This window comes from Pristis pectinata, chromosome 10 (assembly GCF_009764475.1).
Source record: "Pristis pectinata isolate sPriPec2 chromosome 10, sPriPec2.1.pri, whole genome shotgun sequence".
Classification (NCBI taxonomy): Eukaryota; Metazoa; Chordata; class Chondrichthyes; order Rhinopristiformes; family Pristidae; genus Pristis; species Pristis pectinata.
The window spans coordinates 87,198,479-87,218,357 of record NC_067414.1 but is presented as its reverse complement, the minus strand read 5'-3'; the positions used below and the strand labels follow the sequence as shown (position 1 = coordinate 87,218,357).

The following is a 19,879-nucleotide window of genomic DNA, read 5'->3' as shown; positions in this document are numbered from 1 at the left end:
TCACTCCGATGCTCCAATTCATTTCTGCAACCCCATCGATTGTATCCCAGCTTGTACATTCCATAGCCAGGTCTACCATTTGTTCACTCCACTCTGCACCCTCTTCTGCCATCATTAGCAGAGCTTTCATCCATTATGGTCCTGCATTCTGGACCTGTTTTCCTTAAAACTTTCCACCTTATCCAATTTCTTCATACTTTCAAACACTTAGTGTCTAATCAGTTCCTTTATAAATTGCCTTGACTTTATTTTAACTATTGTTTTTATAAGTACTTGGAAATGGGCAAAGACCCCAAGCATGCAGACAGGGTCTATTTATTACTTACAACATCATGCTCTTGGTGCTCAAATGCTGTAATGGCGGTATTGAGGCTTGATTAAATGGCTACAGCTGCTCTCTAGTGACTTTCTTTATCCTTCCAATACGAATAATCCTTCTATTCTAAAATAAAATATCTAGGATGATGAGACTGGGAAATTAATATGGGAAATAAAGAAAAGCAGGAGACTTTGCATAAATATTTTGTATTGATCTTCATGGTGGCAGATGCTGAAAGCATGTCAGTAATAGTGAAAAAAAGGGAGGATGGAAGGAGCAATTAGCACTCGAAAACTAATGGCTGACACCTTCTAAATCTGATGGCTTGCATCCTAGAGTCTTAAAGAAGTGAATGCAGAGATGGTGGATGCATTGGTTGTGATCTTCCAAAGTTCCCTGGATTCTGGAGAGGTCCCAGCAGATTTGAAACTTCAATATAACACCTCCATTCAAGAAATGAAAGAGACAGAAAGCTGATAATAATAGGCCAGTTATTGTGAAATTAAGGAACTGGCAGTAGTAGGACACAAACAGAACCAACATGGCTTCATGAAGGGAGATCATATCAAAAAAATTTGTTAATTTCTTTGAGAATGGAATGAGGGAGGTGGATAATAGGGAAGCAGTGTAGATGTAGCTTACCTGGCATCCTACAAGGCCCCTGATAAAGTGCCATACTAAAAGATAGTACACAAGAGCTTTGGGGATAATATATTCGCATGCCTAGAACATTAGCTAACTAACAGAAAACAGAGACTCAGGATAACTAGGTCATTTTCAGGTTGGCATGTTGAATTAGTGGTGCACCACAGGAATCAATGTTGAAAGTCAACTATTTCTTGCTTATACCAATGAGAGGTGAAGGGCTTGAGTGTAACGTGGGAAAGCAAGTTCGGGAGATGGCATAAGTAGTCTGCAAAGGGATATAGATAGGTTAAGTGAGTGGGAACAGACTTGGTAGGTGAAGTATAATGTGTGAAATTCTGAGGTAATCTACTTTGGTAAAAAGAAAAGCAGAATACTGCTTAAATGTAGAGGCTGCGGAGTGCTGCCACACCGAGGGGCCTGGGTGCCCTGCTACACAAAACAAAGAAAGCCAGCATGCAGGCACAGCAAGTAATTAGGAAGGTAAATAAGACGATGACTTTTATTGTTATGGGGGAAGAACTATAAAGGTAGGGAATTCATACATGGTGTTGTAAGATCGCACTTAGAGTGTTGCATACAGTTTGATCTCCTTATTTAAGTAAGGACGTACTTGCATTAGAGGAATTCAGAGAAAATGCACAAGGTTGATCCCTGGGAAGAAGGGGCCGTCCTGTGAAGAACAATTGAACAGGTTGGACCTATACTCATTGGAGACACAGGATTCTCCAACTTCCAGTAATTGCTCCCTGTGTCTCTCTATTCCTGATCTACCTGCCCCCCCCCATCACCATGTCTCTTTCCCTTCCTCCACCCTCTGTATCTCTTCATCAACAACACATTCTTCCCACTGGTTCCCCTACCCCACTACTCCCCATCTGCCTTCCCCACCTCCCACCCTTTATCCCATGCTCTACCTTGGTCTCCTATCACATTCAGCCCTTTGTCACTTCTGCCTATCACCTTCCAGCTTCTGGTGCTATTCCCACTCTCTCCTCCTCCAACCGCCTGTCATCCCCGCCCTCACCCGGATCTACCTATTGCCTGTCAGCTCTTGCCCCACCCCTTCCCTCCACTTGTTTTTTATACTGGCTGTCTCCCCTTTATCTCTCAGTCCAATGAAAGGTTTTGACCCAAAAATGTCAACTGTCCATTCCCATCCATAGATGCTGCCTGACCTGCTGAGTTCCTCCAGCATTTTGTGTGTTGCTCTACACTTACTGGAGTTTAGAAGAAGTGATCATATTGAAATGTAGGATTCTGTGTGGGGTTCACAATCAGGATGCTGAGATGTTTTCCCTCATTTCAGAATCTAGAACTAGGGGGCATAGTTTCAGAATAAGGGGTTAACCATTTAAGAATGCAATGTGGTAGAATTTCTTCTCTTAGAAGGTTGTGAATCCTTGGAATTTTCTACCCCAGAGAGTCATGGATGTTATTGAAGATATTCAAGGATGAGATGAACAGATTTTTGAACTATACAGATTATAGGGAACAGGAAGTAAATTAGAATTGAACACAAAGTCAAATCAGCCAAATCTTACTGAATAGCAGAGCAGGCTTGAGGGCTACATGGCCTATTCCTATCTTAAACTTTAAAGCAAATTGTAAAAAAGTTGGCAAAAAAGTAACTCTATCTAATCTAATTTTTTTTAAATGTAATTCATGGCAGGCCAATTGCACCATGTATGATTTACATCCCATTTCTGATCATGACTCTACGTTTGCAAAGCTACAACACCAGGATTTCAGGTAATGAAGAACACTGATAAACCAGAAGATGCTGTAAAATATTTAGTGTATGTGCTACCAAATTCCTGTGTGAACGCAAGGTCCTAATCTCACTGATTACTCCTTGCTGGTGACTTCACGACTACAATCCAGCATGAGAACAGCAGAGTGTAAACTTACTGCCATTACCCACCAGTTACATTGGGAGAGTCCAGAGATTTGATGATAGATCACTGATCTGAAACTGAACTGTTTCTCTCTCCAATGTTCCTGCCTGACCTGTTGAATCTCAATATTCATTTGCCTCTGATTCCAAATCCATCTCTCCCTTGCTCACTTTCTTTTTTGCACTATTTATTTATTTTGTAATTTATAGTAATTTTTATGTCTTTGCACTGAACTGCTGCCACAAAACAACACACTTCACATCAAATAAGTCAGTGATAATAAACCTGATCTGATTCTCACATTCTTGGGCTGAACAAATCTACTTGCTTACCCATTACGTAGTATTCATGACGCTGGACTAGTCGTCGAGTTATACGGCACGGAAACAGGCCCTTCGGCCCACCTCATCCATGGTGACCAAGGTACCCACCCAAACTAGTTCTATTTGCCCTTGTTTGCCCATATCCCACTAAACCTTCCTATCCATGTACTTATCTAAATGTCTTTTAAATGTCTTTGGAGGTTGCAGGTTCCAATGATAACGTGATAAATTGTGAAACTGAAATCAAAAAATATACTTTGTGGGTTAAAAAAGTAACGATAGGCATTGAAACATTGGAAATATGACATGGAAAATAACTTATTAAGGTGGAAGAATATAGATGTTTTGGATAGATTTGGATAAAATTAGAGCTCTCTGGAAATTACCTTTTGAAGCCAGTCGATAACTTCAAAATTTTCCATCCAGATCTTAAATAGATCAAGAAAACAAATCCATGCAGCATTGGATAGTAAATGGTCTGTGGAATAAATTGCCTACATGTGCTAAGTGGGCCTTTATGGTCCTAATGTTAATCTCACACACAGTATTGAGTTTTACCCAGATGTGGGAATGAAGCATAATTACTTCAGTGTGAAATATATTTTCAAGCATTTTCTGTTGCCTTTGTTTTCGCTGAATTAGCTGTTCAGTTTAATAGGATGTAGGAAGAATGGTAGTCCAAATATTTTCCATTGGAGATAGGAGAAATCCTAATTGAAGTATAAAATATTCTGGAAAACTAGATATATATTAATCAGGCTTCAACTGTTACAGTAATTTTAATCAGATAACTACTGCACTTTCATAAGTACCGAACATTAATTATTTGGGGTTTGTTGCATTTGTGGCATAAACATTTCCAGAGCAATGGAGAACTGGCACGAGAGCCAAAGAATCGTAACAGCACAAGAGCCATTTGACCCATCAAATTTTAGTAAAGCAATCCCATCAGTCGCTTTACTTGATCCTTCCCCGTAAATTAGTTTTCAAGAGCCCATCAACTTGCCATTTGAAAGCCCTGACTGACTCGGTTTCCACACTCTTTACAGATAGGAACCCTGTCCAAATCCTGCATCAGGAATTCCGACAAAACATCGACGATTCTTTAGCATCTGAGCTCCTCCAGCAGAATGTTTGTTGCTCATGGAGGGAATGAACGTTCAGGGTGTTGGATAGGGTATCGTTTAAATGGACTGCTTTGTTTGAATAGTGTGGAGGTTCTTGAGTGTTGTTGGAAATACTCTCAACCAGGTAGGTGGAGAGTATTCTATCACAGTCCTGACTTATGCCTGGTAGATGGAGGGAAGGCTTTTGAGTGTTAGTAGTTGAGTCATGGCATCATACAGCGTGGGAAATGGCCATTCATCCCACCAGGCCCACACCAACCAGGGTTGACCCACCTGTCCAGCATTTCATGTTTTATTGACGGGTTATTTTGTTTCAACACTCACCTGCAGCCCCATTTCCATTTCCAACCACGACCAGAGCACTGATTGATCTCTTCCTCCCTTCTTTAGCCGTCATGTTGAAGACACTTTTAACCTGTCAGACAAGAACAAGTTACATATCAGAAAAGAGAAAACACTTTTGTTTTAGTCTAAAACTAAACTAACAAAGGCCCACATTTTAAGAAACCATTATCTGATAGATCTGCTTCTGTGCCCTCTCTGACAGTACTGCAGTGTGGCAATTAGCAATGCTGCCTCACAGTTTCAAGGACCTGGCTCTGATCCTGTCTTAGGTGCTGTCTGTGTGGGGCTTGCACATTCTCTCTGTGACCATGTGGTTTTCTGCTGGGTACTCTGGTTTCCTCCCACGTGCCAAAGATGTACTGATAGGTTAATTGACTGCAGTAACTCATTCCTTGACAAAGGTAAGTGGTAAAAGAATCAAAAGGGCAGTTAATGAGCATGTGAGAGAGGATAAGTTTCAGGGCTATAGGGAAATAAGGAGAAGGAATGCCACCAATGGGATTGCTTTGCTGTGAGCTGGCATGGATTTGATGGGCCGAATAGCCTCCTTCCACATCAATAGTAAGAAAGAATGTGTCAGAAGTAATGCAAGAATAGCCATCATACATATCAGCAATATTCTAAGTTGAAAGTTCCATGTGGCATGAGAAAGGAAACCAGTCATCTTGGTGGGAAGCATTGCCTAAATGCAGATATACAAGAGGACATTTCTGTTCTAAAACCGAACCAGATTTAAAAGTCAGAGCAGACATGTGTCCAACAGTATTAATGGATGATGATGATAAAAACACAGATTCAGAGGTGTTGGGTTTGGTAGGTGAAGAGGTGATGTAATTGAAGAACAAAAAACTTTAATATAATGCCAAAGTTAGAGTTTATGTAATTGATAAAAATTATGTTGTTGCAACACTTGGGAGTAATTAGTTTTGGTGTTAGAATTTTTTTTTAAAAAACACAACTTGCATAATTTTACAGAGAACTATTATGAAAATAAAGTGTGACCACATCTTGCATATAACTAAATGAGCAGAAGGGGACCCAACAAAATTTACTTCTCCAAAGATATTGTACTAACTTTCTTTTAACATGTAAGTACTATCAGGCTATTCTGCATTTAAGTGAAGTCATCCAATCATCAAATTCATAACCATTACATTTTAACTTTGTTATAAAAGTTCAATCAAGACATGAAATTGCAATAGCTTTGCCAAAGCTAGTCTTAAAATTACCAATGAAGAGAAAAGATTCTTCATAGTCCTGATGCAAGGCCTTGACCTACAACATCAATTTACATCTTTTGCCTCCACAGATGCTGCTTGACTGCTGAGTTCTTCAGATGTTCTGTGTTTTTTAAATCTACCAATTCCTGTTCCTCATGTGTTTAGTGAAAATTGATCCAGAAACTGATAATATTAATCAGTTGCTGGATCAATTTTCACGAAACACATGAATCAGACAAAACATGCACAGGCAGCAATTTTAGCTGTCAACTTTGCTTTTAAATAGGTTACATTAAGATTCATTCATTAACTCCTATGAACTGTTAAGAAAAAAAATGCCAATCAGGTTGGTGAGACAATATATATTCATTATAATGAACTGCAAGAAATATTTTCCTCTTGAGAAAGTCTCAAATGGAAGAATGACCCTGCATTTTTGTATCTCCTGATGTCACCAAATTCAATAAATGGGACACAATCTAAGCATGAGAATTCGATCCGATTGGGAGATCATTCATTGGGGAGGAACCAAACCAGTGTACTGCTGTGGGATTTAAAGGCCTATTGCAGCCTGAAGAGGTGGCATACTAAAATGGAGCAAGGACCTGGACCTGCTGCAATTTGCCTACTGCCACAACAGGTCTACAGTGATGCAATCTCATTGGCTCTCCTCTCGGCTTTGGAGCACTTGGACAACAGCAAACATACGTCAGGCTGCTGTTTATCGATTACAGCTTGGCATTCAACACCGTCATCCCCTCGGTACTAATCAACAAGCTCCAAAACCTGGGCCTCTGTACCTCCCTCTGTAACTGGATCATTGACTTCCTTATCGGGAGACCAGTCAGTGCGTATCGGTCATAACATCTCCTCCTCGCTGACTATCAACACAGGCGCACCTCAAGGATGCGTGCTTAGCCCACTGTTCTACTCTCTCTACACCCATGACTGTGTGGCTAGACACAGCTCAAACATCATCTATAAATTCACCGATGACACCACTGTTGTTGGTAGAACCTCAGATGGTGATGAGGAGGCGTACAGGAGTGAGACAGATCGGCTGGTTGAGTGGTGTCGCAACAATGACCTCGCACTCAATGTCAGCAAGACAAAGGAATTGATTGTGGACTTCAGGAGGGGGAGGTCAGGAGAACACACACCAGTCCTCATTGAGGGGTCAGCGGTGGAAAGGGTGAGCAGCTTCAAGTTCCTGGGTGTAAACATCTCAGAGGATCTACCTTGGGCCCAACACATTGATGCAATCACTAAGAAGCCACGCTAGGAGTTTGAGGAAATTTGGTATGTCAAAGACATTTGCAAACTTCTACAGATGTATGGTGGAGAGCATTCTGACTGGTTGCATCACCGTCTGGTGTGGAGGCTCCAATCTGCAGGGTTGAAAGAAGTTGTAGACTCAGCCAGCTCCATTATGGGCACAATCCTCCCTGCCACTGAGGACATCTTCAAGAGGCAGTGCTTCAAGGTGGTGGCACCCATCGCTATGGACTCTCACCATCTGAGACATGCCTTCTTCATGTTACTACCATCAAGGAGGAGGTACAGGAGCCTGAAGACCCAAACTCAATGATTCAGGAACAGCTTCTTGCCCTCCGCCATCAGATTTCTGAATGGTCCATGAACCCAAACTCGTTATTCCTCTATTGCACTATTGATTTATTTTTGTAACTTATAGTAATTTATGTCTTGCACTGTACTGCTGTCGCAAAATAACAAATTTCATGACATATGTCAGTGATAATAAACTGGGAAACAGCAATGGCTTCTTTCCAAAAATGTGAGGAATGTAGAAGGACAGCGCCCATGTTTTCAGATGGCGGTTCTGCATGAAATAAGACCATAAGACCTTGTTTGGTATGGAAGAGTGGAGATTCGTGTGGAGAGGAATGAGACAAGATACGTCAGCAGACAGCAGCAACGCCATCATCTGGTACACAGACATTCAGCAATAGAAAGATCTAGTCTACTAGAGTGGATGCATTTGATGCAGGGTTTTGACCTGAAACATCGAGAATTCCTTTCCCCCTATGATGCTGCTCGATCCACTAAGTTGCTCCAGCAGATTGTTTGTTACTGCTCTTACTAGGTTAGAGCTATAGCCATTACCAATGTACTTCACTAAGCAAATGTACCACTTCTAACACGTACTAAAGTGCTAATTGCCAGGGTTCAGGAGACAGTGCCTCCCCTTCCAGAAGCAAATGTTCTTTACTCAGACTTGCTTGCAATAAGCTAATTACAAAATTTACTTGGAATTTAGTTGCATGCAGCTGTTATAATGGGCAGTGTACTAAAGCTGCCTTTTACTGCAAGTTGCAGTAACCACAAAGGAGTTCTCACATTTTCCCAGCCAATTCAAGGACTCTGCAGCCATGATAAGATCAGTCATCTCATTCACTCCAGATCATTCAGGAATAATTGGGAGAAAGTACAAGGTTGAATTTATGAGCTGACAGATTCCACAGGCAACACAGTAGCTAAGATGCGCAAGGTACACGTCGCACGTGTTTTCTTTTCAATAAACTGCAGTATGCACAGACCTCTCTCTTGGCAGCGGTTGTTGTGCAGATAGTTGACAACACTAACTGTAGGAAAGAGGAAGATGTATTTCACGTTGGCAATCAAGTTTTCTGCCTTGGAAGCTGTTGAGGGGGATGACCTGCAGGGGCCTAGCTGCAGTTACCAGGTCTCTGGCACTGGGACTGGTACTGCTGCTCAGAAGGGAAGGGTGGGAAAGAGACATGCGGTAGTGATAGGGGACTTGATAGTCAGGGAAACAGACAGGAGGTTCTGTGGCAGTGAGCATGAATCCCGGATGGTATGTTGCCTCCCAGGTGCCAAGGTCCGGGATGTCACTGATTGGGTCCACAGAATTCTTGAGTGGGAGGGAGAGCAGCCAGAAGTTGTGGTCCATATTGGCACCAATGACATAGGTAGGAAGGGGGATAAGGTCCTGAAGAGTGAGTTCAGGGAGCTAGGCAGAAAATTGAGGAACAGGACCTCAAGGGTAGCAATCCCGGGATTGCTGCCAGTGCCACGTGATAGTGAAGGTAGGAATAGGAGGAGGTGGCAGATAAATGTGTGGCTGAGAAGTTGGTGCAGGAGGGAGGGTTTTAGATTTCTGGATCATTGGGATCTCTTCTCGGGAAGGTGGGACCTGTACAGAGAGGACGGGTTACACCCGAACCAGAAGGGGGCCAATATCCTTGCGGCGAGATTTGCTAGGGTGGTACAGGAGGGTTTAAACTAGTTTGTGAGGGGGAAGGGAACCGGAGGAGTAGGTCAGAGGAAGAAGGGAATGGGGAAAAGTTAGATCAAACAGGTAGAGAGGCTTTGGGGAAGGAGAAGCAGAATACAGGCTGTAAAAGTAGTAAGGTAGATGGACTGAAGTGTGTTTACTTAAATGCAAGAAGTGTCAGGAATAAGGGGGATGAACTGAGGGCTTGGACAAGTATGGGGGACTATGATATCGTGGCTATTACTGAGATGTGGCTGATGTCAGGAGAGGAGTGGATATTGAATATTCCTGGTTTTCGGTGTTTTAAGTGGGATAGGGAAGGGGGGAGAAGAGGTGGAGGGGTGGCGATACTGGTCAGGGACACTGTTACGGCTGTGGAAAAGATGGATGTTGTAGAAGGATCATCTCTAGAGTCCGTATGGGTGGAGTTAAGGAACAAGAAAGGAACAGTTACTCTACTAGGAGTATTCTATAGGCCCCCCGGTAGCAGTAGAGATACAGAGGAGCAGATTGGCAGGCAGTGTTTGGAGAGAAGCAGAAATAACAGGGTTATTATAATGGGAGACTTCAACTTCCCAAATATAGACTGGAACCTGCTTAGTGCCAAAGGTTTAGATGGGACAGAATTTGTTAAGTGTGTCCAGGAGGGATTCCTGACGCAGTATGTTGACGGGCCGACTAGAGGGAATGCCATGTTAGATCTAGTTTTAGGAAATGAACCGGGACAGGTGAAGGATCTATTGGTGGGTGAGCATTTGGGGGACAGTGACCATTGCTCCATAACCTTTAAAATTGTCATGGACAGGGACAGGTGCAGAGAGGACAAGAGGTTTTTCAATTGGGGAAGGGCTAACTACGAGGCTATAAGGAGAGAACTTGGGAGTGTAAATTGGGATGTCCTTTTTGAAGGAAAATGTACCATGGGGATGTGGTCGATATTCAGGGATCTTATGCAGGCTGTTAGGGATAAATATGTCCCGGTGAGGCAGAGAAGGAATGGCAGGGTGAAGGAACCGTGGGTGACGAGAGAGGTGGAACGACTTGTTAGGGAGAAGAAGGTAGCATACGTGAGGTATAAGCAGCAAGGTTCAGACAGGGCCCGTGAGGAATATAGGGTAGCGAGGAAGGAACTTAAGAAAGGGCTGAGGAGAGCTAGAAGGGGACATGAAAAGGCTTTCGCTAGTAGGGTTAAGGAAAATCCCAAGGCCTTTTTCAAGTACGTGAAGGGTAGGAGGATGGCTAGGGTGAAGGTAGGTCCGATTAAGGACAAAGGTGGGAGAATTTGCCTGGAGGTGGCGGAAGTGGGAGAAGTTCTGAATGAGTACTTCTCTTCGGTATTCACCAGGGAGAGGGGTCTTGATGATGCGGAAGGGAGTGCTGGTAGGGGTAATGTTCTCGAGGTTGTTGATATCAAGAGAGAGGATGTGTTGAAGTTGTTAAATAATATTAAGACAGATAAATCTCCGGGGCCTGACGGGATTTTCCCCAGGCTGCTTCAAGAGGCTAGGGAGGAGATTGCTGAACCGCTGGTAAGGATCTTTGAGTCCTCGTTGTCTATGGGGGTGGTGCCGGAGGATTGGAGGGTTGCGAATGTGGTCCCCTTGTTCAAAAAAGGTAATAGGGATAGGCCAGGGAATTATAGACCGGTGAGTCTCACGTCTGTGGTGGGTAAGCTGTTAGAAAGGATTCTAAGGGATAGGATTTATGAACACCTTGAGAATCATGGACTGATTAGGGACAGCCAGCATGGCTTTGTGAAGGGAAGATCTTGCCTCACAAGCCTGATAGAGTTCTTTGAGCAGGTGACCAGGAAGATTGATGAGGGCAGTGTGGTGGATGTGGTTTACATGGATTTTAGTAAGGCGTTTGATAAGGTTCCTCATGGTAGGCTTCTTCAGAAGGTCAGAGGCTAAGGGATCCAAGGAAGCTTGGCTGTGTGGATTAGGAATTGGCTCGCATGTAGAAAGCAGAGGGTTGTGGTGGAAGGAGTGCCCTCGGATTGGAAGGCAGTGACTAGTGGTGTCCCGCAGGGATCGGTTCTGGGACCTCTACTTTTTGTGATATTTATAGATGACTTAGATGAGGGGGTGGAGGGCTGGGTTAGTAAGTTTGCGGACGACACTAAGATAGGCGGTGTTGTGGATAGTGTGGAGGGCTGTCGGAGCTTACAGAGGGATATTGATAGGATGCAGAGCTGGGCTGACAAGTGGCAGATGGAGTTCAATCCGGAGAAGTGTGAGGTGGTACACTTTGGAAGGACAAACTCCAGGGCAGAGTACAGGGTATACGGCAAGGTACTTGGCAGTGTGGAGGAGCAGAGGGATCTGGGGGTTCATATTCACAGTTCATTGAAAGTTGCCTCACAGGTGGAAAGAGCAGTTAAGAAGGCCAATGGGATGTTGGCTTTCATAAGTCGCGGGATTGAGTTTAAGAGCCACAAGGTTATGATACAGCTTTACAAAACTCTAGTTAGGCCACACTTATAGAGTACTGTGTTCAGTTCTGGTCGCCTCATTATAGGAAGGATGTGGAGGCATTGGAGAGGGTGCAGAGGAGATTTACCAGGATGCTGCCTGGATTGGAGAGTATTGAATATGAGGAGAGGCTTAAGGTGCTAGGGCTTTATTCACTGGAAAGGAGGAGGATGAGAGGAGACATGATAGAGGTATATAAGATATTGAGAGGAATAGATAGAGTAGACAGTCAGCGCCTCCTTCCCAGGGCACCAATGCTCAAGACAAGAGGGCATGGCTTTAAGGTTATGGGTGGGAGGTTCAGAGGAGATGTTAGAGGGAGGTTTTTCACCCAAAGAGTGATTGGTGCATGGAATGCACTGCCTGGGGTGGTGGTGGAGGCAGATACATTGAACAGGTTCAAGAGCTTGTTGGATAGGCATATGGAGGAACGTGAGATAGAGGGATATGCGGGAGGAAGGGGTTAGGTAGTGTGAGGGTGGTCTGATGGACGGCACGACACGGTGGGCCGAAGGGCCTGTTTTGTGCTGTATGGTTCTATGGCTCTATGGTTCTAAGTCATCAGATTTGATATTTCCCGTATCAATTTAGTGTTTGGCCAAACCATGAGAAGGGCTGTACAATTCTTCAGTAAGATAGACTACTCGTTCGGAAAGAAGACAGACAGAAGATTCAATTTTATTGGTACAAGGATCAATTCTTTTGCTATAACAGACAGGCACAAGGCCCAATTAAACCAGGGAAAGACTACTGGATACATAACTGGCTTGATGGTAGGAAGCAGAGGGTGATGGTGGAAGGTCATTTTTCAGTCTGGAGGTCTGTGACTAGTGGTGTGCCTCAGGGGTCAGTGCTAGGCTCACTGTCATTTGTCATCTATATCAATGATTTGTATGAGAATGTACAAGGCATGGTTAGCAAGTTTGCAGATGACACTAAAATAGGTGGTGTCACAGACAGTGAAGAAGGTTATCAAGAATTACAGCAGAATATTAATCAGCTGGGAAAGTGGGCCGAGGAATGGCAAATGGAGTTTAATTCAGATAAATGTGAGGTGTTACATTTTGGGAAGACATATCAGGGTAGAACTTTCACAGTGAATGATCAGGCCCTGGGGAATGTTGTAGAACAGGGGGATCCAAGAGTATAAGTATACGGTTCCCTGAAAGTCGCATCACAGGTAGACATGGTGAAGAAGGCTTTTGGCATGTTGGCCTTCATCAATCAGGGCAGTGAGTACAGAAGATAGAACATTATATACAGGATGTTGGTATGGCCACATTTGGAGCATTGTGTTCAGTTTTGGTCACCCTGCCAAAGGAAACATGACATTATGCTGAAAAGAGTACAGAAAAGATTTACGAGGATGTTGCCAGGACTCAAGGGACTGAGTTATAGAGAGAGGTTGAGCAGGCCAGGACTTTGTTCTTTGGCGCGTAGGAGAATGACGGCTGATCATATAGAGGTGTAAAAATTCATGAGGGGCATAGATAGGGTGAATGTACATCCTAGAAATGGTTGAGGCAGGTACATTAACACCATTTAAAAGACACTTGGACAAGTACATGGATATGAAGGTTTAGAGAGATATGAGCCAAATGCAGGCAAATAGGACTATCTTAGGTTGGCTTCTTGGTTGGCATGGACCAGTTGGGCCGAAGGACCTGGTTCTGTTGTATGATTCCATGACTCTACCTCCTTTGGATGTGAAGATTCCAATGAGAGAATTTAATTACAGAAAGGATTATGGGAAAAACAAATTTTTTGACATGACAGTGGTTGTGTCAAACAGTTCAACTAATAAGGAAAAGTCAAGAAAATATTTGAAGCAGAATCAGGTAGAAGGTTATGGAGTTAGTTTTTGATTACTCAGGAAAAAAGTCTAAATAGATATAATTCTATGTTTACCTATTTTTCATATTTTAGCGAGGTCCTTCCTCAACAACTTTTTATCTAAATGAAATCAATTGCCATTTTCTGCATCTTTTCCAGTGCCTATTTTCTGTAATTAACATAGCAAATTCTGAAAATATTCAGGTGGGGTAGCATCTGTGGAGAGAGGAAGGAGGAATTAATGTTTCAGTGGCCATTTTTCAGAACTCGTCCTGATGAAAGGATAAAATTGAACCTTAACTTTCTGTCTCTAGTCGCATCTGAACTGTTGCCTCCTCCTATTTAATTTCCAGTTTAGTTTTATACAATGATGATATTGTTAATGCAGCTTTTTATCTAATGTCATGTCTTTTTTTTGTATTGTGTTGACCATACCTACACAGAGTATTTGAAGTTTAATGCCCTATATATCTTTACACAACGTCTGTGGATACCCATCATTCTGACAATTTCTGTCAGCCTCCTATCAGCTTCAGAAAATTGCCTCTTCATGATGAACATGACTTATCAAATTTGACCAATGTGCAACACTTTAAACTTAAACAATTGCCAATTAATTTCAGGGGTAAATCCAATTTCTGGCATCTTCTGTTTCCACCGAGTTCCTTATTTTAGTATGGGAGCAAATTCAACAAGAGACTTTTGGTCAAAACAACCTTTGCTGAAGGACGTCCAAGTACTAACTCAAGCACCTCCTCTCAGCTTCTCTTCGGTCATGCATCAGAGCATTTTCTTAACAGCCTCATGATCTAAAGTAGACTCCAGTTTAACCAAAAGCTTTTTAGAATCACAGAGTTATACAGCACAGAAACAGGCCCTTCGGCCCAACTTGTCCACACTGCCCAAGATGCCCTCCTGAGTTTGTCCCATTTGCCTGCATTTGGCCCATATCCCTCCAAACCTTTCCTATCCATGAACCTGTCCAAATGTCTTTTAAATGTTTTAATTGTACCCACCTCTACCAATTCTTCTGGGAGCTCATTCCATATCACCAGCATGCATCATGTGAAAAACTTGCATCTCATATCCCCTTTAATCCTTTCTCCTCTCACCTTAAACCTATGTCCTCTAGTTTTAGACTGCCCTCCCTTGGGGGAAAAAAAACAGTGCTCATCCATCTTATCTATGTCTCTCACGATTTTCATAAGCCTCTATAAGGTCACCCTTCAGCCTCCTACACTTCAGGGAAAACAGTCCCAGCCTATTCAGTCTCTCCTTATAACTGAAGCCATCCAGTTACAGCAACATCCCTGTGTACTTTATCTGCACCCTCTCTAGCTTAACCACATCCTTCCTATAGTATTGCAACCAGAACTGCACACAATACTCCAGGTTCGTTTGTACAATGTATCTGAAAACCAAACCACAATTAGAACTGACACAATATATTAAACTGTTTGGTTCAAAGAAATAAGGGACTTTTGTCAGGCAAGATCTAAATTCATCTTTGAATTGAGAATCAAAAGATTACAGGTGCTGAAGATCTGAGCATTTCCAGTGCCTTCTGGGTTTATTCTAAATTCATCAGCTCCTTCATCTTATTACCATACAAGGAATCCTTAGAATAAATTCCATACCACATACAAATGTTTTTGTGATTCATCTTAATACCTTTTGTGAGATGTTGCAATACACAAAATAGATGTTGCAATAACATGTCTATGTAACTGCACTTGTAAGGCATATTTTGTGCAAGCTGATTTGGTTTATGACAAGTACAACATGTGCAAATCTTTTCTTACATTATAGATTAAAATGCCTGTATTATTAGTGTAGAAAACTCAAACATCAGCTTGAACTCCTGACATCCAAGACATATTTGATTAAGCATCTTTAGCTTTTATCATATTCAGCTTAATTGCTTGAGATGCTCCTTTATGCATGAAACAATCTATTTTTAATCAAAGATGGTGACAGGCATAAATGATAATTGCACTACTTCTGAATGCTCTGCAAGCAATTTTACTTCACATTCTGTGGGGCAAAGGGCCATTTCCATGTTGTATCTCACTGACTCTAATGTGCTGACCAAGTAACTACTACTTTGAAAATCTTAAATCTGCTGCCAATTGAAAAGAATGTATTCAAAAGGCAACCATAAGGATTTCCCAAGTGTTTTCAGAGATTTTTTGTCTTAAAAAATGAAACTGTAGAAAAAAGCACCACCTGCAAGTAACAAATACAACAAGATTTTCTGAGCTGAGATCTGAAAGCTGACTTCATGGCCCACGATCAAGAATTTTGAGCAAACGCTGGCAAATATTCAGATTCTATCATGTACACCTGCCGCCACACAATTCTTTCTTTTAGCCTCTTGGCTGTAGCAAAAGACTAAGAATGGAGGCCATTCATAATTCACCACAACAAATTAGCGATAGCTGAATCAGCACAATCTTCCCCACCTTCAGCTGGCTGCATGTTTCAGATGGAGGTTACAGAATTAAAAGTGAACTATTTCCATCAAGGAACAACACAGGAAAAGAATGCTATAAAGACTTCCTCTTAACTGCAATAAACCAGCTATACACTGCCTGAAAATAAAAAAAACTATAGTTGCTCGAAACAAAAACAGAAAATGTTGTAAACACTCAGCACTTTAGGCAGCATCTATGACCTGCTGAGCATTTTCTATTTTTGCATACATTGCCTGGCACTGTTGTGTCAAACGTCTCTCAATTAATAGTACTCTTGCCTCTGAGCCATCAAGTTTTGGTGTATAAAATCATGAGGGGCATCGAGAGGGTGAATGCGCACAGGGCTGGGGAATCAAGAACTAGAGGGCATGGGTTTAGGGTGAGAGGGGAGAGATTTAATAGGAACCCGAAAGGCAACTTTTTCACCCAGAGGGCGGTCAGTACATGGAATGAGCTGCCAGAAGGTGGCTGAGGCAGGTACATTAACAACATTTAAATGAAACTTGGACAGGGGCATGGATAGCAAAGGATATGGGCCAACTGTTGGCAAAAGGGACTAGCTTAGATGGGAATCTTGGTCAGCATGGACCAGTTGGGCCGAAAGGGCCTGTTTCCAAGCTGTATGACTCTATGACTCCAAGTCCCATTCCAATATTTGACATAAAATCTTGTGCAGTGCTGAAAGTGGTGATGTTTCTCAGGTGAGGCATCAAACTAAAGCTCAGGTGGCTGTAAATGATGCCATGGCATCATTTTGAAAAAGACCCAGTGCCAAGGCCAATATATAAAGGCAAGCAGGTGGAAGGTTAGGTAACTTCCAGGTGCCTGCCATCTTAATTCACAATTCCACACCCACTCTGTTCTTTCTGTCTGCTGCCTCCTGCATTCTTACGACGAGGCCCAACGTAAGAAACAAAAACTCATTTGTCACTCGGGCATTTGCAGCCTGCAGGACTCTATATCGAATTCTCCAACTTTAGATAATCTGCTTTCTTTCTATTTGCATCAGGACTGACTGTTTTTGCTTGCCATCCCTCTTCTCCTTTTTCTTTCATTTGTACATTCTAGCCTGCTGGGCATGTCTGGACTTTCAACATCACACAGACAAAAGAGCTTAATGCCCTCTTGACTTATTTCACCCCATCAAAGAAATTTTCTTTGTTCCACCCTTTACCTCCACCCCCCACATCCCACTTTCACTGCCATCTAGAATAACTTGCTTTTCCCTTTCTCATTTCTAACAAAGGGTCTGAAATGTTAACTGTTTCTCTTTCCACAGAGGTTACACAAAGATGCAGCTAGTTCTGAAGTTCGGGTCTTTGGTACCAAAGGTGGGATGTTGTAGAGACCATAGATCATCGACTCACACAGCAGAGAAACAAGACACTAGGCCCACCTATTTACATTTATCCAACACTAATCCCATGTTATTCTCCTCATATTCCCATCAACAATTCTGTGCTAGTCTCATAACGCGCGCCCCCCGCTCTCTTTCTCCCTCTCCCCCCTTCTTCCCATATCTCTGCAAGTATCAAAGCTACAAGTGTGTAACAGAAGCAGAAATTCTAATCAGTAACAGAGATGCAATCATAAACAACCCTTTGAATAGTAGTAGGGAGAAACAAAACCAGCACTATCATATGTCACCAGGGCTTATATTGTGTTTTAATCTTAAACCTTCTTCCACCTGCTGTCTTCTCAGTAAAGCATAATGAAACTCACTGTCACATACATATAAAGCACTCCCTTGGCTTGTGCTTCATTTAATTTTCCATGCTTTTTTTTACTTTTGTTTTTGTTTTTTCTTGTCATACCAATTGTGGTCAATTTTTAACATTTTGAACTCTGAGTCAGAGGCTGTGGATGCAAACTTACGTCAGGAATTCTTCCTAAACTAGTCTGACATTGCTGATTGAGTGCTTGATACCTAGTGTTCTACTTCAGATAAATGCTAGGAGTGAAGTCCCTCAGGAGGTCAAAATTGTTTCCCACCATCTTCCCCCAAACCATACCACTTCTCACATCTAAGCCTCTTACTCTCCGGCAATGGAGCTTTCACTCTCAGTCCAATTATCCCCTGCACTCTAACCCTATTGATCTATCATTATATGAGAACAAATATAGTAGCAATGTGGTTAAGCTACAGGCAAGCAGATATCTGGACCAATCATCTAGTCATGAGTTCGGATCCCACTACAGCAGCTGGAGAATTTAAATTCCACGGATTAAAAAATTAATTGGAATTAAAAGACAAGACTGGTAATTATGAAATGACTGGATTTCATAAAAACCCATCTGGTTCACCAACGCCCTTCAGGGAAGAATATCTGCTGTCTTTACCTAGGCTGACCCGTGTGTGTGTGTCTATAGATCCACCAATGTACTGTCTCTTCAGTTTGAGGGCTATTAACAAATGCTAGCCTTGCCAGTGATGTCCATATCCTGCTAAATAATTTAAAAAAAAGGTTGGAGGAGATCAGCAATCTACCACTGTTTGATCCAGTGGAAACACAGTTGACTGCATTAGTAATTTCTGAAGTATTTTATACAGGGGACTCCTGAAAACATTGACATCCTCTTGTAATCTAATACCAAATACTGAGACAAAACATCCTTTTCACCAAACAGCAGTAATAAAACGTTCTGACAGAGGGCACTTCTCTTTTGATTTCAGGTTTCTAGCACCTGCAGTTTTTTTTTGATTTTCACCAAACAGTGATATTTGTCTGTATTTTGGGTGGGACGGCAACCGGCTCAGCAGAACACTTGTTGGTCCGCCAACCTTCTGATCCTCGTGTATCCATCTACCCGATTCCAAGCCACTTCACCGAGCAACCATGGCAGTGAGTCACCACCATTTTCCAACGTACACAGCACTTGGACTACCTCCCTCCAAGCAAGTTCAGTCAGCTCTGGTGTTTATCTGAGCACTGGTTAGCAGGAAGGATATGGAGGTTATCGCCCCGCTCTCTGGTCAGTTCAGATGCATTGAATTCTAGAACTGGATTTGGTTGCTGTTAATGTAAAATATTTATCCATTTTAAATAAACAAACATTTCTGTTTCCTCATTTATTTACAGGCATATACTGTATATAACAAATAAGGGAATAATATTGTCATTGCCATCCTGATTGAAGCAAAACAGATGGGAGAAAGACAGCTCGAGGGACAAGGTGCAGATATACTTTCTTCTGCAAAGACAACCTGGAACAGATGCTGCAACTGTGACATGGTTTTGCCATCAAGGAAAATCTAGTTTGGTATTTGAGTGATCAGTGAGAAAAATAAATATGACCCCATAGCACACTCCATCAAGGAACCCGCATAGCTTATATACCCAACCCTAGAAGTAATGGGCAAGATCAAAGAGGAACTGCAATCCAACATTCCATCTTAGAGCAGGATAAAATGTTGGCACAACATTGTGGGCTGAAGGGCCTGTACTGTGCTGTAGTGTTCTATGTTCTATGATCAGCAATCTCTGACTTGGGCAATTCCAATGGGCACTGAGCTGATTTGCCTTTGTTGCCAGAAATGGAAAGGACTAAAACCTCTGGAAAGGTTCAACCGACAGGAAAAGAGTAGGAGAAGCCAATGGATCTCCTAATGAATGGCTTGAAATGTGGTCAATCAAAACTATTTTGTCGGAGACACAAGTACAAAGCCTCATGGCTGCAATGTTGATCGAGGCACTGGCATCAGTTAAACTACATCATCAGCCAAGCAAGGAATCAGAAGGGTGTCCATATTTGGAGCTGATGACTGATAGATCAACAACTGCCTAATTTGTTCTGTTAGCTCCATCAAGCTGACTCAAAAATAGCAATGGCAAGAAAAACACTGCTGCTAGAAAAACAATATAGAGAGACTTGAAGATCCCGCAAAGAAAGGTCACTTCAATCAGTACCCTGCAGCCAAGAATGGAGGAAAGCTCCAGGACTGCAAGGCGGTAGACAGCAGTTTG

The 19,879-nt window shown here is 42.4% G+C and overlaps 1 protein-coding gene across 1 annotated transcript in view; it reads right to left on the bottom strand.

Annotated features, from left to right (window-relative positions):
* Nucleotides 1-19,879, bottom strand: part of mrps5 (mitochondrial ribosomal protein S5) — a 102,923-nt gene that overhangs the window by 11,282 nt on the left and 71,762 nt on the right. Inside the window, exon 6 of the mRNA XM_052024785.1 lies at nucleotides 4,637-4,727. Coding sequence (XP_051880745.1) covers nucleotides 4,637-4,727 — 91 coding nt within the window. The remainder of the gene's footprint in view (nucleotides 1-4,636; nucleotides 4,728-19,879) is intronic.